Source organism: Trachurus trachurus, assembly GCF_905171665.1.
Source record: "Trachurus trachurus genome assembly, chromosome: 11".
NCBI classification, from domain to species: Eukaryota; Metazoa; Chordata; class Actinopteri; order Carangiformes; family Carangidae; genus Trachurus; species Trachurus trachurus.
This window is the reverse complement of record NC_139904.1, coordinates 21,395,664-21,419,744: the sequence shown is the minus strand read 5'-3', so window position 1 is coordinate 21,419,744 and position 24,081 is coordinate 21,395,664. Positions and strand designations below refer to the sequence as shown.

The 24,081-nt window shown below is 43.9% G+C and overlaps 1 protein-coding gene across 4 annotated transcripts in view; it reads right to left on the bottom strand.

Annotated features, from left to right (window-relative positions):
* LOC310994098 (growth factor receptor-bound protein 10-like) overlaps positions 1 to 24,081 on the bottom strand; it is a 47,533-nt gene that overhangs the window by 8,244 nt on the left and 15,208 nt on the right. For all 4 annotated transcript variants that reach the window (XM_083982656.1, XM_083982657.1, XM_083982658.1 and 1 more), the window contains 10 exons: positions 23,282 to 23,543; positions 22,317 to 22,440; positions 9,327 to 9,483; positions 6,753 to 6,868; positions 4,872 to 4,946; positions 4,308 to 4,445; positions 3,953 to 4,063; positions 2,553 to 2,651; positions 2,243 to 2,320; positions 534 to 650 (listed from right to left, as the gene is read on the bottom strand). In XM_083982656.1, coding sequence (XP_083838782.1) covers positions 534 to 650; positions 2,243 to 2,320; positions 2,553 to 2,651; positions 3,953 to 4,063; positions 4,308 to 4,445; positions 4,872 to 4,946; positions 6,753 to 6,868; positions 9,327 to 9,483; positions 22,317 to 22,440; positions 23,282 to 23,543 — 1,277 coding nt within the window. The remainder of the gene's footprint in view (positions 1 to 533; positions 651 to 2,242; positions 2,321 to 2,552; positions 2,652 to 3,952; positions 4,064 to 4,307; positions 4,446 to 4,871; positions 4,947 to 6,752; positions 6,869 to 9,326; positions 9,484 to 22,316; positions 22,441 to 23,281; positions 23,544 to 24,081) is intronic.

Sequence of the window (24,081 nt, the reverse complement as noted above, 5' to 3'; positions counted from 1 at the left end):
ACATTTTCTGTATTGCTGGGTTACTGTTACTGTTGTGTTACAGCGAGGAAACACACACACACAAACACAGAAACACACACACAGTATGAAGTGAGCAGCTGTGCTCCGCTCTGCCTCTATAAGCTGTGATCTCAGCAACAGATAAGTGGAGCTGCTGTTCACTGAAATCTATTAACAAAAGTGCTGGAGGGGAAAAGTAAATTAGCTCAAAATGGAAGATGGCTCATGCACACGCTTTCCAAGAAAGACATCACATTTATATACGAATTCCTTGTGCAGTGAAAACCCTCCATTGCTGTATGGTAGCAAGGCTCCTTCACTAAAACTTAATTATATAAAAGTGGATGGAAAGAAATCCTGTAAGTAACTAATATCATGGGTTCACTGTGGCACATTTGGGTCGTAACTTCATGTCTGCGATGTGAACTCATCCACTGTCTGAAGATGTATTCATCCCATTCATCCACCGTCTCTCTCTCTCTCTCTCTCTCTCTCTCTCTCTCTCTCTCTCTCTCTCTCTCTCTCTCCCTTACCCTCCAGGTCTGCCCCTCCTCCAGGGCGGCGCTCTGGGCCTCGACAGGGTTGTCGATGACGCGACCGGTCCGTCCGGAGAAGTCCATGGCCACCAGGGAGTTCTCAGATACACTCCGCTGTGAGGAGACGTGGCAGGGTGTGGAGGGGAAGGGGAGGGGAGGGGAGGGGATGGGTGGTGGTAGGTGCAGAGCAGGGGGGAGGGGGTACACAAGTAGTTGGGTGACGGGGAGGAGGGGGTGGGCAAGGGTCAGAGGTCAAACAAGCCAGACACACTCACTGGGGCATGACAAATCCTGTCTGCACACAGACCCACTTCAGCCAACCCACTGAACGCCCCTCTGAGGAGCAGCATTAGCCTCCCCTGGCTTTCTCTCTCCTGCTCAAATTATTTAAGGTTTTTTTTTTTTTTTTTAATTAATCACTTAGACCTCAGCCTCCACTGTAAATAGCTCTTAAATATACTACTAATGCTTTTCAAAACAAAAACCGGTGGAAAAAAAAGCACAAGTCAAGGATTAAAAATAACATGAGAAATCAGGGGACTTCAGTTTGGTCTATTTCAGACCAGTAATTGGCGTAATTAAATACAATAAGTACATTTGTTATACTAGCCCTAATGTTCAGTCCAAAATCATTTAAAAACAACTACATTGTTATATTAAATCAAATATCCACATTTTTTTTACTTTGTATTTTGTATTTTCTTTCAAACACATTCTGGATCTATGGGAACGCCAATCGTATGAAGATCTGTCATCATAACATGTGTATTATAGTAATTACTTTTAGTGCTGAGGCTTCTGTTGATTAATCAACTGAGAATTCATTCATTCATTCATTCATTCATTCATTCTTTTGTATAAAACTGTTTATGAAACAGAAACTCCAGCTCCAGTTTTTCCAAAGTGAAGATTTATAAACCTAAGAAATGCTGCGGCTGTTGATCGGACACAATTAGACATCTGAAGATATCATCAGCATATCTTCTGATTAATGTCAAATCAATTGACACTAAAATATTTGTTGAAGGTACAATGTTTTTCCAGTGTGAACACACTGTTCTGCAGCAGTAAGCTTACAGGACCACAAGTGTTTGAACAAAACTCACTCCGCAAGTCTAATGATCAAAAAGTACAACGTTTGTACAGATTCTAGAGATTTGTCACTTATTTTAACTCACAATCTTTGCAAAGGAGCTTATGAAACTTTTGCCAACACCTCATGGTGTGATGTGATTAGTCTTAGTGTAACACAGCAAACAAATATGCAGGTCTCTCTGTTTACTCTGTGTTCAATCTTTTATATGCCGTGCGTGTGTGTGAACATTATGTAAATGTTCACCTTTGTAAATAACTCCGGGATAAGATGTTATGTGCCGGATGTACTTTTGTTATATCCTGCTCTTTGTTTAAATGAGCAGTCTGACCTGGATCTGGACCATAAGCCTTCCACTGCAGAACCTCTTTCACCTCATTAACATACTCATAAGGTCAACAGCAGCAATGATCATTTGAATAGAAACTCATGTCAGTATTTGACAAATTCTTCTTATGCAAAACCGCAAGTCTTTGCTGTTGAGAGGAACGCGGTGGTCACAGGGTGAACCAGTTTCCATTTGACCGTCAGCTGACTAATGGATGGATAAGAGCAGGGTTGTAACACAGTGTTGTCAGAAAGAGAGAGAGAGAGAGAAAGAGCAGATCCTCACCACAGGCGCTGAGAAAGGTGAGAGGTTGGACTTCCTCTGCTGGGGGATGTTGTAGCTCTGATACAGTACGATGCCATACTGTGGAGGCAGGAGAGGAGAGACTCCATCAGCACGTGCTTTCAAACACCCGACAATTTAATTAACGTTCGCACTTCAACAAATGGAATTTAACCTCCTTATTAACTAAGTACCACTGTACATTGGGTGCCAATTAGCGGCATTTATCAACCATCTGTGAACTGTGCAGTAGCACACCTCGCTCTCTTGGACTTAACGACAACTACATGGTGCTAGAGATGAAGGCAGTTACTTTGAGCAGTCTGAAGGCGGTCATCCAGCAGGTCCTGCTCTGCTCGTCCTCCGCACACAGCATCTTCAGCTCCTTACAGTCGCTCCTCACTTTGCTGGGCTGTCAAACGGCAGACACAGTGGGATATTACGTTAATGAGGTGCACATCATCAACCTGTGAGGTCTCTTTTGTGGTTTTCAGCATTGATAATTTTCAGTACACAGAGTTAGAGACCCTGGAAAGAGAAAGAGAGAGAGAGAGAGACTCCCCAGACCCAGACAAGTAACACCTACAGTTGTCTTTATGATCACTGTTAAAGCCTGAATACATCCTGCTGTAATAATGATAATAACAGCATCAAGGCTAACCACTCACTAATGTCTTACAGACCAAAATGACTGTGAAGTTAGTGTTAGCTAAAAGTAGCTGTAATCTACTGGTCGTAGCAGATCTAATGAGGCTGTAGCAGCAAAATCTCTAAGTATTACATCAAACAAAGCTCTCATGGATTGTTTGTGAATCCATTACACTCATTTAACTCTTTAATGTGATTAATAGCTTGTAAGGTTTCAAAGGAAGCAGGTGATGGTTCAGATTAATGAGTGACATTTAATTAAAGCCTCTGACATTTATTGGATGTAAACAACAATATATTACAGGCCAACTAGCAAAGACTATTCCAGCATCACAGTGCAGATTTTCTCCCTCCTCCTCCTCCTCCTCCTCCTCCTCCTCCTCCTCCTCCTCCTCCTCCTCCAGTAACCAGAGATGTTAGACACACTGCTCCTTAAAAGCAACCCCTACTAATAAATTCATTTATGTCGCCATAGCAACAATCCAGCCACCCCTAGCAGCAAAGTAAAATCCCGTACCCAATCCTGCATCGTCACCCCCGCTGACAGCATCTGACATGCCGGTTGTCTAATGTGTGTGTGTGTGTGTGTGTGTGTGTGTGTGTGTGTGTGTGTGTGTGTGTGTGTGTGTGTGTGTGTGTGTGTGTGTGTGTGTGTGTGTGTGTGTGTGTAATAGAGGGCTAAGGGAGGGGGTTAGGCGGGCCAGATTCCCTGTAGCATCCCAGCTTATCCGACTGTGCTTATCCCAGATCAGCAGGTGACCCACCACAGATAACTCCTGGAGTGGGACACACAGTCCTCCGACACACACACACACACACACACACACACACACTGCACCAACCTCTGGAAGGAGATACACTCACACTACACACTCCAATGAAGAATCTGACAGTGAGTGCAAATAGTGAAAATATTTTATCTTATCTGCCACACTCTTCAACACTGGTTTAAATGAGTTGCTGGTGTTGCAGTGTCTCTATTGTGTGTGTGTGTGTGTGTGTGTGTGTGTGTGTGTGTGTGTGTGTGTGTGTGTGTGTGTGTGTGTGTGTGTGTGTGTGTGTTACCTTGATACAGAACTGGTAGTCTGTGGGGGCATTGTGAAGCTTCCTGCCTGTGATGATGGTGAAGATGTTACTGTCTTCCAGATCTGACACCAGCTGCAAATGTCGCGGCTCCTGTTCAGTCAGAGAGATGCAGAGATTGGTTACAGACATCTGTGTTACATTTGTTCACGTGTTCTTCTGGAAAATGCTAAATTAGGATTTACTACAGCATTTTTAAAAATCTACATTAGAAGTTGATTTATTCTTAGATGAGACACTAGTGCTCTCTAAAGTAAAACTATCAGACATAAGTTCTCCACCCCACTATTGTCCACAAAACACCAACTCCTGAAACAATACAGGACTGATTTGTCACCTTGGATGTTCCTTTTGTAGAGTAGTAGAGACCCGAGCGTCGCAGGAACATGTAGAGCTTCTTCCAGGACTTGCGTCCAGGCTCCTTCATGTACAGATAGCCCTGGATCTCTGGACAGCTGCTGGAGTTCAGAAAGTTCTGGGGAAAAAACACACCAGCAAATTTTATGGGAAGTTGGGAACATGTTTCTTTTGTTTTTTTAAACATACATATTCATCCTGCTGTGAAATTGATTTAAATAATGATTATGTCCAAGCTTTTCTTTCTATATTTAAAAAAACAAATCTGGCAGTGCTGCAGTTAGCAGATTTCCTGAGCTGTGTGTGAGCATGCATACATATTTTTGGATTACCACATGTTCTCACAGAGTTAAAAAAAAAAAATCCTCCACAGTGAGAACATTTCCCTGCTTTCACTCTTTGCAGGGCAGCTACTTTAGAGTTAAGATTTAGATGTAGGATTAAATTAAAGCTGAGGTAACACGGAGGGGTTAGGTAATGAATCAAGTCTTAGCATGGGTGCTATTAGAGATGTATGTGTCCTTTCACTTAGTCATCGCCTCACCTGTAAGAGCTGTGACTGAGGGATTGAGCCATCAGACTCCTGACACCAAGCCACCATCTGCTCTGGAAAGAAGTTCTGGATGGAAAAACACACAGAGAGAGCGACAATGAGCGAGAAGGGAAGAAAAGAGAGAGGAAAAGGGAGAGAGAGCGAGCGGCACGAGAAAACATAATGCATATGCAAGCTCAGAGTCGGGTGGTGTTTCTCTATGCAGAATACATCTCTCTGCATTTGTGTGTGTATTTGATGAGCACAAGGACTCAGAGGCAGAGTGGAGGGGGAGAGAGAAAGGGCACTCCAGCCTGGGAGTAGATGCAGTATGATCTCACCCGCTGATGTAATCCCCTTTAGCCAGCAGCGCTACTCTTAGCGTGATTGACAGGCCGCGGCCAGCACTCTGGTGTTTTACTGTGCTCATTACCACAGAGCTGAGGTCACCTGCTGGCTCTGACACACACCTAAATCACCACAGCAATAATGTCACCGTATACCCAGCCAGCACATAACAGCAGAGCCCCACGCTGACTGAGTCCACATCAGCAAAAGATGCCACGCAAGCTGGCGCGACACCGACTCCCTGGCTGTCAGAGGCAGCTTTGTGTCTTTAAAATGACAAACAGCTTTGCATTTTGCACTTCAGCTAATGCTCGTACCCAAAAACACTCAAGATGGGTAAAAAAAGTAAAAAAAAAAGTAAAGTGAGCTTAATATGCTTCAGCTTCTATATCTCCAGAAGGAGGACAGGAATAAAACATAGTGTGACCACAGAGAGGCCAACTACACTGAGAGACAACACAAAGAGACTATTGTGTACAAAGTTAGACTGATACGGGACAATACTGGGCTTTTACAAATATGAACAATCATTCATTCTGTCCCCATAATAAAAAATGGGATAAAAATTGCATTAACTGTGGAGTTGATCAGCAGATCCAAGCAAGAACACAATTCGGTACAAGTTCTCTTTGGGATACTGTAGGTCTGTCTGTCTGTAACTGTGCAGATTTACCTCGATACCTCAGCTATTGGACAGATACTGTCTGTTACCCCCTTCATTTTGATCTAGCACCACATTGTACAAACATTTGTGGCTTTGAAGTCTCAGTAATCATATTCAGGTCCACTTCATGGTGAAAAGAGATCACTTAATCCTATACTTTTAGGACAAACTTAGTGAAAAACCATCCATCCGCTAATATATATGATCATCTACTGTAGTGTAGATGTCCTCATTCTGTATACTATATAGGCCTACTGTATTACTCTGTGTTGTTGTTTTCTGTCTATATGGGACAATACATGTTTTTTTCTGATTCTCTTCTCAAATCTAATGATATTATGCTAATTAGAAAACATTAGCGTGCTAACACACTAAGCTAAGATGGTTAGCAGCACAGTCTATGAGCCTGTTAAGACAACAGAAGCTGCTGTTTCTAACCACCAAAAAAAACAGTAAATTAATACAATATTGTATACATAAATATATCTGAGTAAATAGTACTCACAATATCACAAAAGTGCAAAAAATACATGTTACTATAAGAACAGCAAAAATAAACCAAAAATATAATTCAAGGCACAAGAGGGACCATACTAGAGCCTTACACATATGCACAAAACATACACAGCATGGTATAACCAACAGTGGCTAAAAACACAAACACTTGTGTGTCTCCAGTTTTCCCTTAAAACCTTAGCATTAAAGTCTAGCAATCAGCGGCTCCAATCCAAAAATATCAAGGCTAGAAAATCAGCTGCAGAACTGCTACAGTATGTGTGTGTGGAGGGGGGGGGGGGGGCAGTGTGTGAGTGGGTGTATGGGGCTGCGTGCTAAACTAAAGCAGTCAGAGAGAGGTCATCTCAGGGATGCGAGAGACTCACCAGGGGGTTCCTGAAGAATTCATATTTGGCATAGTTCTTCCTGAAGAGGAATTTACTGTCGCTGCTCATGGAGGCTTGGACCTGAACCACCAGCTCGTGGTCCTCCAGACACCGCTCTGCATGAGGACACACACACACACACACACACACACACACACACACACTGTTAGTCACCTCAATGGTATCATCTTTGAGTCATCCTTAGGGATAGAGTAACAGAGATATAGGCTACACATTTTTTTCTGCTCATGATTTTTATTTCAAAAATGGAATTGATGTAATATTTAAAACATGGGGGATCAGCTGGAGAATATAAAACATTTTGAAAAAAGTTTTCACTGTTAACTCATCATTTCACAGTTTATTGTTCCTCAGATGCATTTTAGGGAGTGGCTGATCTGCAGCATGATGTGCAGCTTTTTTATATGCATTTCCTCTCTCTTTAATATTAAAACCGTATTCTGAAATGTCCTTGTCACCAAAGGACCTTGTTTGGTGTAAACTGTTTTCAACAGTGTCCTCTAAAAGCAGGGACTCTTTGATGTGTCAAAATACAATATCCATGTGAAGAGAAAACAATTGGGGAAAAAATAGTCTTTTACACATTTTGACAAGCAAGTACAGAGCTTAAGTCATCGGTGAAAACACACAGCATGTTGCGTGGAAATTGAGATTTAGCATTAATGCATGCATCACTGAGAATAGAGCTCACTTGTGTTGAGGTACAGTATAAGAGACCACTATTGTAGTGTTATCTATTAAAATGATCACTGACTTCAGGCCAGTTCTTTATTTATCACTGATTGCACTATTGTATACAATGACACAGCAAGAAAAATCGGCTGTTACTAAGAGACAAGCAAGGGAGTAAGAGGTTAAATGAGGAGGGGCTGTGAGAAGAAGAAGGCACTGTGATTCAGGGAGGGAGGAGGTGGAGAGGAGAGGAGAGGAGAGGTGGGATGAGATGGAGGGGGGGGGATGATGTCATGTATTTACGCTGATTGCTGAGAGCAGCGAAGCCATAAGCAAAGTACAAGCCACAGACAAACACACAAGCACACATTAAGAGCTCACACAGACCTAACCTGCTCACTGTGCACCACAGAGGCCCAATTACTTTCTCTCTCTGTGTGTGTGTGTGTGTGTGTGTGTGTGTGTGTGTGTGTGTGTGTGTGTGTGTGTGTGTGTGTGTGTGTGTGTGTGTGTGTGTGTGTGTACTGTTTCTTGAAATTGAGGGCATATGATCTCTGAGTGAGGCCGATAAGAAATTGATTGTGACAGGATGTTCCAGTTCTGGACAGACACACACACACACATACACAAAGTGATAGCAAGTAGGATTTGGAACTAATTCTCTCTTCCAGATCAACGTACATAGTCTTGCTTATTAAGGGAAAGCACACTTTTATTACACCGACACACACACACATACATGAGCACACACAAGTTTTACTGTCACTGTTTCTGCTTGAAAAAAGTCTTCTCTCTGCATTTTAGAGGAGGAAATGTCTGGGCTCCGCATATGTGTGTGTGTGTGTGCTGGCTGCAAGCAGGGGATTTTCCTGTGGAGGGCTGAGGAAAGATTGATTGGCTAGGAAGGCTAGGGGCTCGTCCGACAGAGATCCACGATTGGTTCCTTGCAGCTCTGGTATGACGCTTTAGTCCAGACCTCTCCGCCCTTCCCCCCCTCTCTCTCCCTCTCTTCCTCTTTCCCTCTCTGTCTCTCTTTCTTTCTACCTTCATCTCTCTCTCCTTCTCTCTCTCTCTCTCTCTCTCTCCCTCTTTTCCCCTCCCTCCCTCTCCTCACCTCACATTCCATCTCTCCCGTGCACTTTTTTCCAGAAGCGTAGATCAAGCAGCAAAACACAAGGTGATCTTTGGAGTCTAAAATTACAACCCGGGTGTCAGAAAGCCTCTCGGAGGACAAAGACGGACGCAGAGAAAACAAAACAAAAAAAAACCAAAAAGACACACAGGCTCAATAGGAGACATGGCAAAAGGAAGGAAGCAAAGCACGAGTCCTGTGTTATTCTTTTTTTTCCCTTCTTCACCACCCCTCAACGAATGATTTGGGAGGGAACGGGCATGTGAGCAGAACATGGAAAATACTTAATCCTGTGACCACCACACCTCCCTGCCCGAGCCCTATAGAAAGCATACAAGCACTCGTGCCATGCTCAAGTGAACATACACACTGAGGGCACACACAAGAGAGTGTCCCCACCCATGCAAAGACACACAAAAGGGGTATAGACACACACACACACACAAGCCTGAAACACACCTGCAGAAAAGACACTCCTAAAGACACTAGAATGCAGTGGAAGGCAAACCCACCAGAGACACGGCCTTTTGAAGAAAAGCAGAGTAAAACTGAGCCCAGCAAAGCTGATGTGACAGATCTGGCTGGTTGAGATGCTGTCACACCATCTTTTCATGAAAACAAAATAAAGTTGATCCTTGCAAAATGAATAAAAAAAAGGAAAAAAAAGAGAAAGGAGAGGCAGGAATACAGACAAAACAGTGGGCCAAATCCACACCTGGATGCAAGCGCGCACAATGACGCATCCTTACCAAGGCCGAAGATGGGGTGGTGCTCCACCAGCGTCCAGGCATTGTCGTCCAGACAGTGGCTCTTGTAAACCAGGAGCTGGCAGACATCTCTGGCCGTCATGTCTGCGGGGATCTCCACCACTTTACCAGCCCCATCCTCACTCCACACCTTCACTATCTGAAAACACATACATGAGAATAATGATAAGGATTATACAGTATATGCGCATGAGAGCAGCGAAGGTCATGTTATAACTGGCTGGAAACAGTGAGACAGCGGGGGAAGGCGACATGTCCCGAGTTGCATTGGGGAATTGAAATCCGCGGAGAAAGAAAAAAAACGAAGCGAAGAGCGGATCTGTGTGATATTCACCTCCATAATTAGGTGTTTTATGAAGTCCGCCCTTAAAAAAGTCCTGTTCACATTATTCTGCCATCCAAAGTGAGCAGTCCTTTAAAAAAAAGAGAGAAAGAGGAAGGATGACGTCCAGGAAAGGTCGGCTGGCCCCTGCGCGCTCAGCTCAACCCCTTTGTACACAGCTCAACCAAACTTACTAACACGCACTTTCACAAATATGCGTGTAAACCTGCTTGCGTACAACCCACAATGACACGTTTTCTGTCACCATGCGAGCGCATCCATGGTCGGAAAAACAGAGAAAACCACATATTCACACTCGGGACGGTGAAATAACACGCTGGATTTACACATGTTGCCTTTTTGTCTCCTAAAACTGTCACCGCTGGGGAGAGAGAGAGAGAGAGAGAGAGCGGGCACAGTTGTGAGTCGAAGGAACTTCCATTGTTGCGCCATTTTGAGCCATTTCAGCCCAGCATTTAAAATCGGCCTTCATCATCGAGTGTGTGTTGCTGCACAGATACCTCGGACCAGCTGCTTCTCCCCACTGCATGAGCAGATTCACACACACACACACACACACACACTGGTGAGCTCACTCTCACACGCAGCCTGATACACAAACGCACACACAGATATGAGAGAATGAACCAGGGAAAAGTGAGAAGGAGAGGAGTTGTCAGTGCATGTTTTCTCTCTCACACACACATGTACTTAACATTTTCTGTCCACAGCAGGGATTCTGCTGCCACACAAAACCCCACCGCGCAACAACTGTTGAAAATTACATGAAACAAGACGCAAAAGCTGGTGATGTGATGGGCGAGGGCCTGGGATGAGTGGGCATGGAAAATTAAGTCGAACAATGGCACCGAGAAGTGGAAACACAGGAAAACATCAAAAAAAAAGGAAAAAAAAAGAGAGAAACAAAAACAAAAACACGGGCAGTGGTGGAAATGGCACAAAACACCAGAAGCACCAGCACATCCACGTTAAGATAGAGACTACGAATGTAACCCAAAACAACGTCACAGCGCTCTCTACCCCTGCAAAGCCAGAAGACTCCCTCTTCCCTTCCCACACGCCCCCGTAAAAAAAAAAAAAAAAAAAGTAAATTCATGACGCATGAGCTTTGTGTGAGAAAAGTTTTAGAAACATCGAGGGGGAAAAATGCAAAGATCCTCATCGCTGCAAACTGGTAACTACACACACACACACACACACACCTCCTCACACACAGACCTCACGGCACACATCCAGAAAAGATATGAACACACACACACACATACACACACACACCCACACATACACACACACAAGTCTCTTACCTCCACAGCCTGAAAGAGGCAACAGTCTGGAGAGCAGGATGGCATTTTCACACTGAGACGCTCTCCAGTGACACAGAGAGACAGAGAGAGAGAGAGAGGTAGAGGGAGGGAGGGAGGGAGAGAGAGAGGGAGCGAGTAGGGAGGGGAGGGGGAGGAGGAGGAGGAGGAGGAGGGAAGGAAGTCAGGAAGGGAAAGAGAGAGAGAGAGAGAGAGAGAGGGAGGGACAGATTGGCAATGCAGGAGAGGTAAGAGGGAAGAGGGGGAAGGAGGGAGGAAGTGACAGAGGAAGGACAAGAGTGAAAGAGAGAACAAGAGAGAGAGAGAGACAGCCTGCCCCTTCTTCTCGTGCTGGGCAGCATAAAGGCTGAGCTGCGAGGAGTGGTATGAGCCCCCCCCCCCCCCTTCCCTCTCCTCACACTGGATTAACCCAGTGTAGGATTTTTAAACGGTGAGCTGATACCTGTCACGCAGTCTACACTCTTATCTTCAGCGCTGCGTTCAAATCCCTTCTCACACACACATATACCCCCCCCCCCCCCCTAAAAAAAAAGAACAAATCACTGTCAGCTCCTTTTACTGATCGCGTCACATTAAACTCATTGTCTTTGCGCCTAAAACACACCCACAACTCATCACACATCCCTTATTCTTATGCATCCTCTGACATTTTCTTTGAGCTGCTTGACGGTTTCAGTTTCTGCCCCCTCCTTCCTCCCTCTTATCCTCTTCCTCTTCCTCCTCCTCCTCCTCCTCCTCAGCTGTATGTGAAATACTATGCGGGAGTGTTAGGACCAGAGCAACATGTGTAACGCACACTGACGGCTTCAAGGTTTGCAGAGGAGGCATTTGAAAGTCTTTCAAAAAAAAAAAAAAAAAAGAAAGAAAGAAAGAAAAAAGGGAAAAGAAAATGGTGGGGTGATTCGATCTGAAGCTGTACGGATCACGTGTCGGGAGTTTGGGCTTTGCTGAGGGGGTCAAGGGAGGGGTAGGTAGGGAGGGAGGGAGGGGGGGGGGGGGGGGGGGGTGGGGGGGGGGGGCTGGTTGCTCAGCAAATCTGCCCAGCCTCAGGAGAGGTAGACAGAAAGAGGGAGAGGGAGATAAAGAAAAAGAAGCGAGGAGGGGTTGGGGGGCGGGGTGGGGTGAGGGGGGCGGTGGGCCAGAAGAACAGAGAGAGAGAAAAGAGAGAGAGAGAGCTATGGAGGAATGTCAGTAATGCAATACTGAGTCATAATCAGGCTCATGTGTAGAGCAGAGGCCGACCCAGCTGGCCCCTAATACAATGTGCATGAGAACTATGAGCCCCAAACACACACTCACACACACGCACGCACACACACACACACACACACATACATAAATACACACACATTGTAAACTATGACAAGCGGCTCCAGCAGATTTTTGACTTTACTCTTCGTCTTTTTTTCTCCAGTTGCACGCTGCCGATTTGCAGCCGTCTGGGGAGCGGTAGAAAACCAGCTCATACCAAGTGTGCGTACATGTGTGTGTGTGTGTGTGTGTGTGTGTGTAGGAGGAGGATGCATGTTCATGTATGTGATGAGCACATGTGAAAGAAAGGGTGGGTGTAGGAGAAAAGAAAAGCGAACATTGTGTGTCCTTTGGAGTCAGCAGGCCAATTTCTCCTTTGTATTTCTTTCTGTTTTTAATGTCTTCTTCCTGTTCTCTTCGACTGACTTTTCCTTTTGCTCCTTCTTTTAATCTGAAACAACTGTTTCTGCCCTAAAAATAGAAAAGCTGTTTCCCCTTACTAAATCTGGTCTTTACATGATGAAATTTAACTCACCTTGGCTTGTTCCTCCCCCCTCTGCTGACCCCTCCCTTACTTCCCCTACTCTCCACTGCACACCCACACCCACACCCACACACACACCAAACACACACACACACCCACACACATCAAACATGCACACTGAAAAACGGCTTGGAGCCCAAGCATATTGGATTGAAGGGTCATGGACAGACACCTGCACGCATATACACACACACACACACACACACACACACACACACACACACACACACACACACACACACACACAATGTACAGGGTCAGGGGTCAAACACAATAATCTGTGCTGGGGTCAGCCCCACTTGACCAATAGGTTTATGGGCCCCTAAACCAATCAGGCTATATACAAACACACACACCACAGAACAAATGCAACATAAATACACACACACACACACACACACACACACACACACACACACACACACACATGGAGCAGATCTCTTCAACAGACTGTAAAATTCATTAGAGGTGGAGAGTAGCTCTGGATATATTTTTTAATGGAGGCTTGTTAATGTTAGGGGATGTTTATATTATCTATGGCAAATGGAAATGGTTGGTGTCTGGGCGCACAACGATTTTGTGTGAATGTGGTCACAGTTGAAAATCATGAATGTAGAGAATCAGAATCGGATAAAAGGGAAATTGTTCAATATGAGTGAACAAGCTAAAAAGTAAAGTCTCCTATAAAAGTATTATGTGTGATACAGAACCACAGCATGCATTAACAGTAAAGTAACTTTCATGCACAAGTGTATTGAATGCAGAAAACTTTCAGACCCTTTCCATTTTTTTTTCCAGTTTTTATGTTTCAGTCATACATTACAATATTTGTTCCAGTTTCCCCTTTGTAATACATTTGCAACACTGTGTTTTCACTTTTGTCATCATGGAGCACTGAGAGTAGAGAAGAGGAAATGTTTTTTTTTAGTTTTAGCATGAGGTTACTCAATCACAAAAATGTAAAAATGACTGCACTGTGAACCAGTGACGACCTTAACAGCAGAGAGGTGATGGCCACAGGGAGGAGGGGCCTCTTCCTGTGGAGTTTAATGAGGGAAACCGAGAAATCCCATTAGCCCCCGTAGCGTAGCTCTGAGCAGCTTACAGCTCTGCTCCGCCATTCTAAAACTAGCTTGCACCGACAATTAAAGGTAACAAACCTACTGCTAAAACTATAGGGATTATGGCAATGAGCCAATTTGCTAAAATGTTGAACTATCCCTTTAAAAGGCACAATGGAAGTCTATACTGCCAAATGTGCTGCTATTCTCACCAGTTATAGATGTTTAACGTGTCTGTTGTTCAGTGGCAGGTAGTAGAAGATTTTTTTTAATTTTTTGCTGCTGGGATCTGCCGCTGGAGTAAAAACATTGTGTTTAAAATCCAACACACTAAAACACTGTAAATCTACACAGGGTGATGATTCTCTGTGTAGCTGTTCATCTAGAAATATTGATTAGTCTGTTACTGTTGTTTCCCCCTGATTATGTAATACAAGTTTAATATTAAATGGCATTTCTTCAGCTGTACAGTAAATGGTGTAACCTTTTTACCTAAAACTAATTGTGTTAACTGGCTAAAGACATTAAACCAACAGCCAATTCTTACATTATCCTGCAGTTAATATAATACAAGCTGCTACAAATCTCCCACTGATACCTGAATGTCTGGCAGAGGCTGCTATAGCAGACTAACACACCCATATCTAATGTCAGCATTTGAATGCTGGTTGCTGGTGACTTCCCACCCTGGTCTATTACAGCATCAGTCGTCTTTCATGTGTGTGAGTGGTCGGGTTTCAGGCCAGACAGGGCTGATTAGCTCTGCAGACAGTCCAAACTCAATTTCACCTCTCTGGAGTGCCACCACAAAGCCTCACTGAGTGGCTCACCTCCCCACCTTCCCACGACCCAACACTGACACGCCACTGTCTCCCACTCTCTCACACGCACATGCACGTGCACACAGTCAGGCAAAATGATGCACGTCCACCACTCAGTTCTGGGAATCTCTGCTGTGGGTGTAAAGATCACTGACAGGTTTTATTAAATAAAGTCATGTGGGCGTTGGTGAAATCGATCCAATAAAACTGAATACACCTGACCTGCCAGTGGATTTAGCAGTCAAGTTTGCACAGCGATTTATTTTACTATGCAAAGATGGCAACCACATCATCTCTCATCTTATTTGTCTGAGCAGGAAACACAAAGCTCTCCATCCAACAACTCCGCAGAAAAAAATAATGTAGATAGTTTTTGCATAGTCAACGTGTTCAGATTGTTGACTTGAAAAATGAGACTGAGGATCACGTGGTGGAGCCTCCCTGACTTTCATGTCTCTGTGTAATTGTTGGAATCGAGGCCAAAAACTGATTTGTCTTTTGCTGCTCAACTTGGACATGGGACAAATTTACCAGTGAATCCAAACAAAGGATGTGACATTTATACATTTACTTGTTTCCTTGCCTTCAACTTCTCCACAGCAGCAACACCAGCTAACAGGAGCTTAGTAATGGAGTCCACCAATGCAAACAAACTACTAAGAGAAGTTTGGCCATTTAGCATCTGGCTAAACAAGAATAAAGCTGACAAGTCATGACTGATGTCAACATTTGTTTCATAGAGGGAGTTCATAACATGTTAAAAAATAATAAATAATATATAGCCTACAGTCAAACTATAATAAGAGCTTAAGTAAGGGATAATGTAGAGTGAGCCGGTCGTTATGGAGAAATAAACCATTCATTCACCGTTCCATTCATCCTGAAGGGCTCCTCACTCTACATTATCCCGCTTATTACATGGCTAACGAGTGAAATAAACAATTTGAGATACGTTGTTGATCAAAATACTAATTTTATTGGTTCATAAATTGCATCAAATAGCCTACTACTTTTATTGGTTTATAAATGAATACATTGGGTAAATCTCTGTCCACAATCATTCAGCATCGGCAAGGATTGGTAAGTAAAGTTTCTATTTATAATTTTTATTGAATTGGACGTCGGATCAGATCGGCTTCTCAACGGTGTGTTATACTTAACAACGGTCTGTCATACAGAAATAACAGGCTGTAGAATGCAGCGATTGACCAATCAGAATGCAGCATTAAATAGAGCCATTTAATAACTGCAGTTACCTCATCTATCAACGTGATTGGCAATCATTCGTGTTCAGTCTCACGTCACGTTATCAGCCAAGGCCCAGGATGATTGCTTGTGCTACCAAGAGAGTCCAACCCAAGTCGTTAAAGTGTCATTAAAGTCATTAGAGCTTTATGTATGTTACATATTGACTGACTTTAATCATATGTCAATTTAAATAGCTTCATTTTAAAAGGGTGGAACCAGTGTTGCACAACCATCAGAATGTCTGCCTCCTAAAATAAGATCTCATCTGGATGTTGTTCACTAACAGCTGAGTCCTGAGCTCAGCACTCATCATTATCTGGGTGCATTGTTATGGATTCAGTGGAAAAAACTAAATCAAGCATCAAGCTCCGGTCTGAAAGTAATGACACACATTCAATCGTGTGTGTGTGTGTGTGTGTGTGTGTGTGTGTGTGTGTGTGTGTGTGTGTGTGTGTGTGTGTGTGTGTGTGTGTGTGTGTGTGTGTGTGTGTGTGTGTGTGTGTGTGTGTGTGTGTGTCAAACAAGCATATGTTCTCTGAGTAGCTAATTATTAAATTGCGTCATCACATTGTCACGGCATGTAAAACATTTATTGCGTAGCAGAAATTCAAAAGTCCTGTAAATCTTCATTACACACACACACAGACACTCCTACTAAGACATTTACTGAAAGAGCTGAGCCTCAGTTTTGTTGAATTTTCCCTGCTACATGATTCAAATCCAGTTTACATGAAAACTTGTTGACTTGTGTGAGGAAGCAGAGCGACTTGTGTTTGTCTAAGAATGAAGCTTACAGTATATCTGTGTCAGTGCAGGCTTACAGTATGATGTTCATCAGACTTCACCTACCACCTTTAAACACACACACACACTTTCACACATACATGCACCTGATCTGATTGTAGTGGGTCAGCAGACCATTGCGTGCAGAAGTACATCAGCTGACCACAGACAAAGAGGGAGGTAGGAGTCCTAAAGTGAGAGTGTGTGACTCAGAGCTTCAGTCTTAAATTAGTTTTTATGACACTGCTGCTGAATATAGAGCCATCATGTCATAGTTTACTGAACAGATTTATCAGACATCTAAATTTGACTGTACTTGTTTTCTAGGGCACCTTAAATGTACAAAAACTATAGTATTATCCAGACTCAAATTAACAGAGCAAAACAAGGAGTAACATTAGAGAAAATAAGAGACAGTGTCAGTGTAAGGTTCAGTGTGGCCTCACACACCCAGGCTCAACTACAATAAATGCCAAATTATCCCAAGACGCATCGGCCGTTTCGAGCAAGGAGGATGCAAAATTAAAAATTTAGCGATAGCATCACAGCATTAGCTTCAGGCACGTATCAGACGTCAAGGAATCTGAAACCCAGAGTCGACGGTCACGGCTCTGTGAGGCTGCACATAGACACAGAGGGGCATTTTGGAGCTTATTGTTAACATGCTGTTTAGCAGCTGTAATGTTCACCATCCTTGTTTAGGAGGGTGATAGCATACTAGCATTTTCTGAGGAGCCCAAAACACAAAACTCAGCCTGATGTTAAGCAGATTCTTGAACAAATCTTACTCATACTTGGGCCTCATGCATGTTTTGTTCTGATCCAGTGTATGCCTGGTTCAGTGGCCTACATCTGGTTCATGCAGCATGATTTTCAGATTCTGCTTCCACAACTGGACCCATTTTGGCACATAGAGCGAAAGTATTGCAGCTAACAGACAACACCAAAGGATAACAGCTGTAATCTCCCCAGATGTGGCAGTGTTTGGGCCAGACTCAGGCATACAGTATGTAGTAGTTTGTTTTGTTATTTAGGTAGTGTCTGCATAGTGGACCAACGAAAATGTTGACCTGATGGTAACGCTAGATACAAGTCAGAGGACCAAAATGACAAAACTTCACCCCCTGGTCACCAACATCCATATTTCAATTCATTGTAATGTATCTAATAGCTGTTGAAATATTTGACCTAGAAAACAAAAATGTTCACCTCATGATGGAGATTGAAGAAAAACCAAAAAACGTCAACACAAAATGTCAAGTCAGTTCATCCAGTAGTTGTTTAGGCATTTCAAAGTGGAAGACCCACTGACCCACATCACAAGATAAAACACCCAGTTGGTCAAACTGCAGACACAAGTAAGATGTTTCTGTCCATAATCTGTTTTAACTTTCATAAAATTGCACAAGTCAAAATATTTCAATAATCGCATCATGCAATGAATATCAAACCATGAGAAACCGACTTTCTCACATCCCTCTTTTTCACTTTAACCCTCTTTTCTCTTGCCTCCTTCCACAGGGAGGTCAGAGGTAAAGGCCAAATGCAGAGCAGCGAATCCAGGCCTGGAAGGAGTTCAGTATCTTGTTTAAATCTACATCAGTGAGATGGATGCTTGCCAACACGGGGGTCTTGAACCCGAGTACTTCAGTTGAGAGACGGTCTCTTTAACCACTGGGGCTCCGTCCGTCCCTGATGTTCGTAATGCCACGTCTCTGGCCACAAATAAAAGCAGGAGTTGCGTTACAGCCACAGCCTTAATGCCAAAACAAACCCATTTGCCCCGTGATGACAGACGGGACCTGACCAAATCCTTGTGAAAGCTGGGGTAACATGACTGAACTGTGTGGTGTAAGACTGCCACAACTTGCGTGGGAAACTGCCTCTATCACAGTTCAATTAGCTTTGGCCTTAGCACCTACCAGACACCTTATAAAGAAAATTAGATTTACCATGAGATGGGTTTTACCCTAAACTTTTTTCTAAGATCTGATGCAGATGCAGCATGATGTTATCTATTCATAGTACTCTGGTCACAACACCCAGAGGACCACTCCATTTATATTAGGTAGGCAAGGCAACGCAGACCATAAACCTATCATGTCGCACGCAGTTTTACTGGCTCGTAATATAAGCTGTGTATTCCCCTGAGAAAGACTGAAGCTTAGTGAAGAATGTCCAGATTCCAGCTCTACAGCTGGAGGGAGATAGATCCAATGATAAAACCATGCCAATGCAAATACATTGCAACTATGTCTGCGGACCAACGCACTGCACATCTGAGAGTCTTGTCTGCATTGTTGTGTAAGCCATCCTCCATGCTCCTCAGACTACATAACTAAGCTAACTTGCACACATATCTGCTCCAACACCTTTACAACCATTCAGTTATCTTACATTACGCAACATATCATGGCAACTGAAGCACTGACGTGTGGAGCTAAAGGCCAGGCCGTGGTCAGTTCGCTGCTGGTCTTGCTGATCAGTGAGGGTCTCATTCAATCAGCCGGAGACAGGCCACGGCTCATTTTAAGCATTAGAGCTGATTAAAGTACATGGTGCTTCCACACGCATCCACTGAATCAGCTCAGTTAAGGCTGGCTCGGTTTGATGTTTGATAGTCATAAAATCTGTAAACAGAACCAAGAGCTTGATTTTAACAGTCCAAAGCACATGGACTAAAATGCATTTAGGGCCATGTCCGTATCACTTTTACCATTTTAACAGCGGTAAAAACAATTAGTATGCCAGGCGCGTGCTTCATAAGGATTGTATTTGGTCTCTCAGTGTTTTGGGCACAACATAGAGTAAACCAATCACAGTGCCATCTCCTCTTTACTTTAAAAGTGGGATGGGCTTGCACCTTGGCAAACAGCTATTAATGGCACAGTGTTTCCCTCAGAGTTGGGCTGTTTGTTGTAAAGATGCAGAAGTTCTGTGTGAATCAAGGACGCGGTGCAGACGTCTACAGTGAAGTACCACTACAACATCTTTTATGTTACACGGCGAGTGAATTCAATTTGGTGTATTATAAAACTGTGTTAAAAACACCAATGTCAATCTAATGGCGGCGCTAATGGGATAATAACTCCACCAAGACCGATCCTCTGGGAACCATGAATGCCTGCGCAGGTTTCGCAGCAATCCCTCCAACACATTGTGGGTCGACATGGCCATGAGGTTACTCTGTGAAGCAATTTTAAGCATTCCTGTATCATCGCCACAACAATTAATGAGCGTTAATTTATCAAATCTTAGAGGAGCTGTTTCTTTATATTGGTGTTTTTCGCTTCCCATGACACTCACATTTATCACTCTCCCAGCCACCTCCTGTGCTCCCTCAGCCAACAACGTTTTTTTTTTTTCTCTTTTGCTGACGATGATAAACACGATGGAATGTTGGAAGTGATTTTTCCATGTGCCTTTTACTCCTTCCAGCACGAGCTTTATCACTGTTCGTGCTGGAGGAATACTACCAGCTTCCTGTTTTTGTGCCATTAAGCAGTCTTGAAGAATTTCCTGCCGACTCCAACCTGGTGACATGCCATGAAAAATGCAGTTAAGAAGAAGCTTAATTCTGCCAGGCCCCCCGAGCTGTAATCTGTTTGAAAAATTAAACCAGTAATGAGTCATCGATGTCAGATACAAAGCATATGTAAAGTAGCTCTATGGAAAATGCACAGAAACTGAGCTGAAACTGGCAAAATAAGACCGATAACTATAAAATAGTCATGCCAAGTCTTTATCCTAACAAGTGCGGACTATCTTCATACATACAAGACAGCTGTTAAATGAAGAAAACTGGAAAATAAAGATGCTCTGGGAAAGAGAAATGACGTATTGTCAGCTTTCACAGAACAAACACTCACAAAGGTCCTTTGTACAAACTGTTGTGCAAACTCCCTCTCTGACTCCAGACCTTGTGAGATGATGTCAACGAAATGCAAAAATAATGCTTTGCCTTATCACATGCGCATGTGTGTGTGTGAACTGAATAATGCCACCTGTGTGTATTATCTGTGTGTGCATCACTGTGTATGTGTGTGTGTGTGTGTGTGTGTGTGGAAATGGAGAGAGCAAGATGGTGAGTGAGCATCTAAAATAACTTTTATTGTGCAGGGTGGGCATCCTGAAAACGTCTTTGCAAAGGATGGAACATTCCTGGGACAAGAGGCTATACCGGGGAAGGAAGGGCAAAGCTGTGACACACACACACACACACACACACACACACACACACACACAGTGACGCTAAAAGCCAGGGTTGAGGCGTGTGAACCGGAAATGGGCGCCTGTCTTGCCAGAGTCGGCAGACGGATTTAAAAGGTTCAGAGAGATCCGACCTGCAGACGTTCCCAGCCGTATTCCCAGCTCCGGTACGGAAGTCTGCACTGTGTCTGCAGCATCCTGGAGACATTGCTCATCTCCTTCCACGGCAAAACATGTCTGTCACTCTCCATTTGTGCGTGTACATGTGATTGATAATGATGCTTCCAGAATAACACACACGCACACATTCAGATAACCCAGGGTGAGCTGTTGTGTAATGGAAGGAAAGGCTGGACGCTGCCAAAGTCAACACAACACTGCTCTGTACTGAACATAACAGGCCAGTCAGCTGGTTTCAGAGCACACACACACACACACACACACACACACACACACACACATATGCCGCCACTCCCTTGCTTGTGATAGTGGTCAAATAAAGGACAACAAATGTGAGGAGTTCAAACCCCATCTCAACCATGGTGGTATTGACCAGTAAAAACTACTTTTCTGACTTTCTTTACTTTTCTCCCTGTGTGCTGCAACGTGTGTAAAATGTTGTTTCCATGTAATAACTCTAACATTATCTAACATTAAATGTATAATATGTAGGAATTACCCCCATCTAGCGGTGCAGTTGCATATCAGAACGTATTCTTGATGTTGCATTCACGTGAGACGCTGCATGTAACAGGATAAACAAGCGTCTATGTAAACGAGTGGTCCGCCAGCACGAGGCAAAACAATACAGGAGTGACAATATGTTGTCATGGTGATGTCGTATTGTTTACCTGACCCACGTTTTACCGTCTTTCTCTCGTCGAGTAAAATGACATCCGGTTGGTTTGCCGACGGCCGTCTGCCTGACTGCACCTGAATGCAACATCAGTGGCTCCGTCCTTCCTCACACTACACAGTGGTGACAGTTTTAACAGGCGCTACCTGGAAAACTTTCTCCCCGAGCCGACAGCTCCGCTGAGTTTCCGTGGTTACCTACAGTCACGCTGCCACTGAACGTAAAAAATGGCGATGCGACATGGCAGCCAAGGTTCGGTGCGTCGCCCACTTTTGTATTTGTAACGACTTGTAACAACTCATTCTAAGGTACGAGAAAGCTTTCATTTGTATGTGGGTGTGATTCGATTTCAGTGAAATACGTATTTATGAAAGCAATATTTGATTTTTGCTAATAAAGAGCCAAATAAGTTACACACAGGGGCTTTAAGTTAGTTTTTTCCCAATTAACAACACTGGAAGAACCATTCCAATAAAAGCAGTGTGTGTATGTGTGTGTGCGTGTGTGCTTATGTGTGTATTTAGTGCCACTTACATGGTTGTCAGAGGTCTGTATGGGGCTGAGAACAGGGGAGCCTGCCGGGCTGCAGAGCTCGGGGAAAGGGTTGGGGATGGCCGGCAGGGAGGCAGGACGCAGCTGGTGCTCTTCCTGCAGGCACCTGTAGAGGGAGACAAACACACTCGTGTCACTGCACTGGCTCACCAATGAGAGACTGACAACAGTGAATACACATGGTTATGGGAATTATGTGAGTATGGAAAGATGGAGCCTATGTCTGGTGGAGTAAAACATTTTGATCAAGCAACATCACAAAGGTTTGGCTTCTAAAGCAACATATACATGGATTAACATGATGATTTAGGAAACTGATCAGGTGTAACATGACAAGCCGAAAACAAATAAGAACAAACCAACAGTAACAATCTAAGATACAGATACAGGTAGAGGCTTATGCACCCAGGTCTACCCTTGCTCTGTTGGATGTGTCACTGCTGTCCTACTGCCCTTATGGCACTGCGTCATGGCGCATGTGACCACTGACATCCCTTGTTTTTTTAGTTTTTAGTATGTTTTTACCTGAACTTTGTATTATTATAACCTACCCGAACTCTGTATTTTAACCTATTTATTGAACTCACCTACTTTTTTTTTTAATGCTTGACATTGATACTGTTGTATGTTCTGACAAACGACAAATAAAGTTTATTTGATTTTGATTTGAATACATAATGAGACATTTCTAATGAAGCTGGATTCAGAAATCTGAGGGTAAATCAAAGTAAAAATCTTTAATGTAGTGCTTAGAAAGGGAAAAGACAACTGGGAGCAGATTTATAGCCACCAGAAGAAAAAACTAAGTGAGAGGGCTGACATAAGTGCTCTCCTTCAGTACGGTCTTGTCTTTAGTATATTTTCATTTCTGCGGGCACAGAGCTTCCAGCTGTCTTCATCTTAAACAGTGAGGTCACACACAGAGGGCAGGTTGTGCAGCCATCTACCTGACGGCCTGGATGTGCATGGGCTGCGAGTGCCGCAGCCTCTCCCTGGAGGGGGAGGAAGTGGGCGGGGGCGGGGTGTGGCGACGGTGGCCCTGGCCGTGCCCCGGGTAGGCGGCGGCCTGCGCGTGGTGGTGGTGGTGGTTGTGCGGAGCGTGCACGTGGCCGTTGTTGAGGAGGAGCGCGGTGTCAGCCTGTGTGGAGTACACACTCTCCATGGAGGAGTTCATCTCATTCACCAGCTGCTCCAGGTCCACGTCGTCATCTGAGGAGGCAGGTGGAGGGTGGGATGGATGGGAGAGGAGGAGAAGGAGTTAGAGCGAGGGGGCAGCATGTATCCACTAGGTGTCGCCTCACTAGGTAACAGTGTGATAGCTTGTTTTAAAACCATCTACACACAGATTATAGTCAGTAAACTCAAAGGGTCTCATTCATGAAACGTGAGCAGCACGGATTTGCGTGTAAACCCTGAGCAGCGCAAATTTACGTGGATTTCCGCATTCATCAATCTTTTAGTAGTGCTGATTTTTTCGTAGCTACTCACAAAATCTACACCTGCTCCGGACTGTGTGTAGCGCTTGTGTAAATGTAGGAATGCAAATAAATACTGCTTGTCACTGTTGAAAATTACAATTTTAATCCGTATTACTCTCTCTCATGTTCAAAATACACCGACGCCTTTGAAACACGTAATTTAAACATGACAAACAATTAGACATATTTGGAGAGAGAGACGTTTTAGGGATCGGACACGCACAAACACGTCAAGGCTCCATCTAATGATGATAATAATCTGATATACA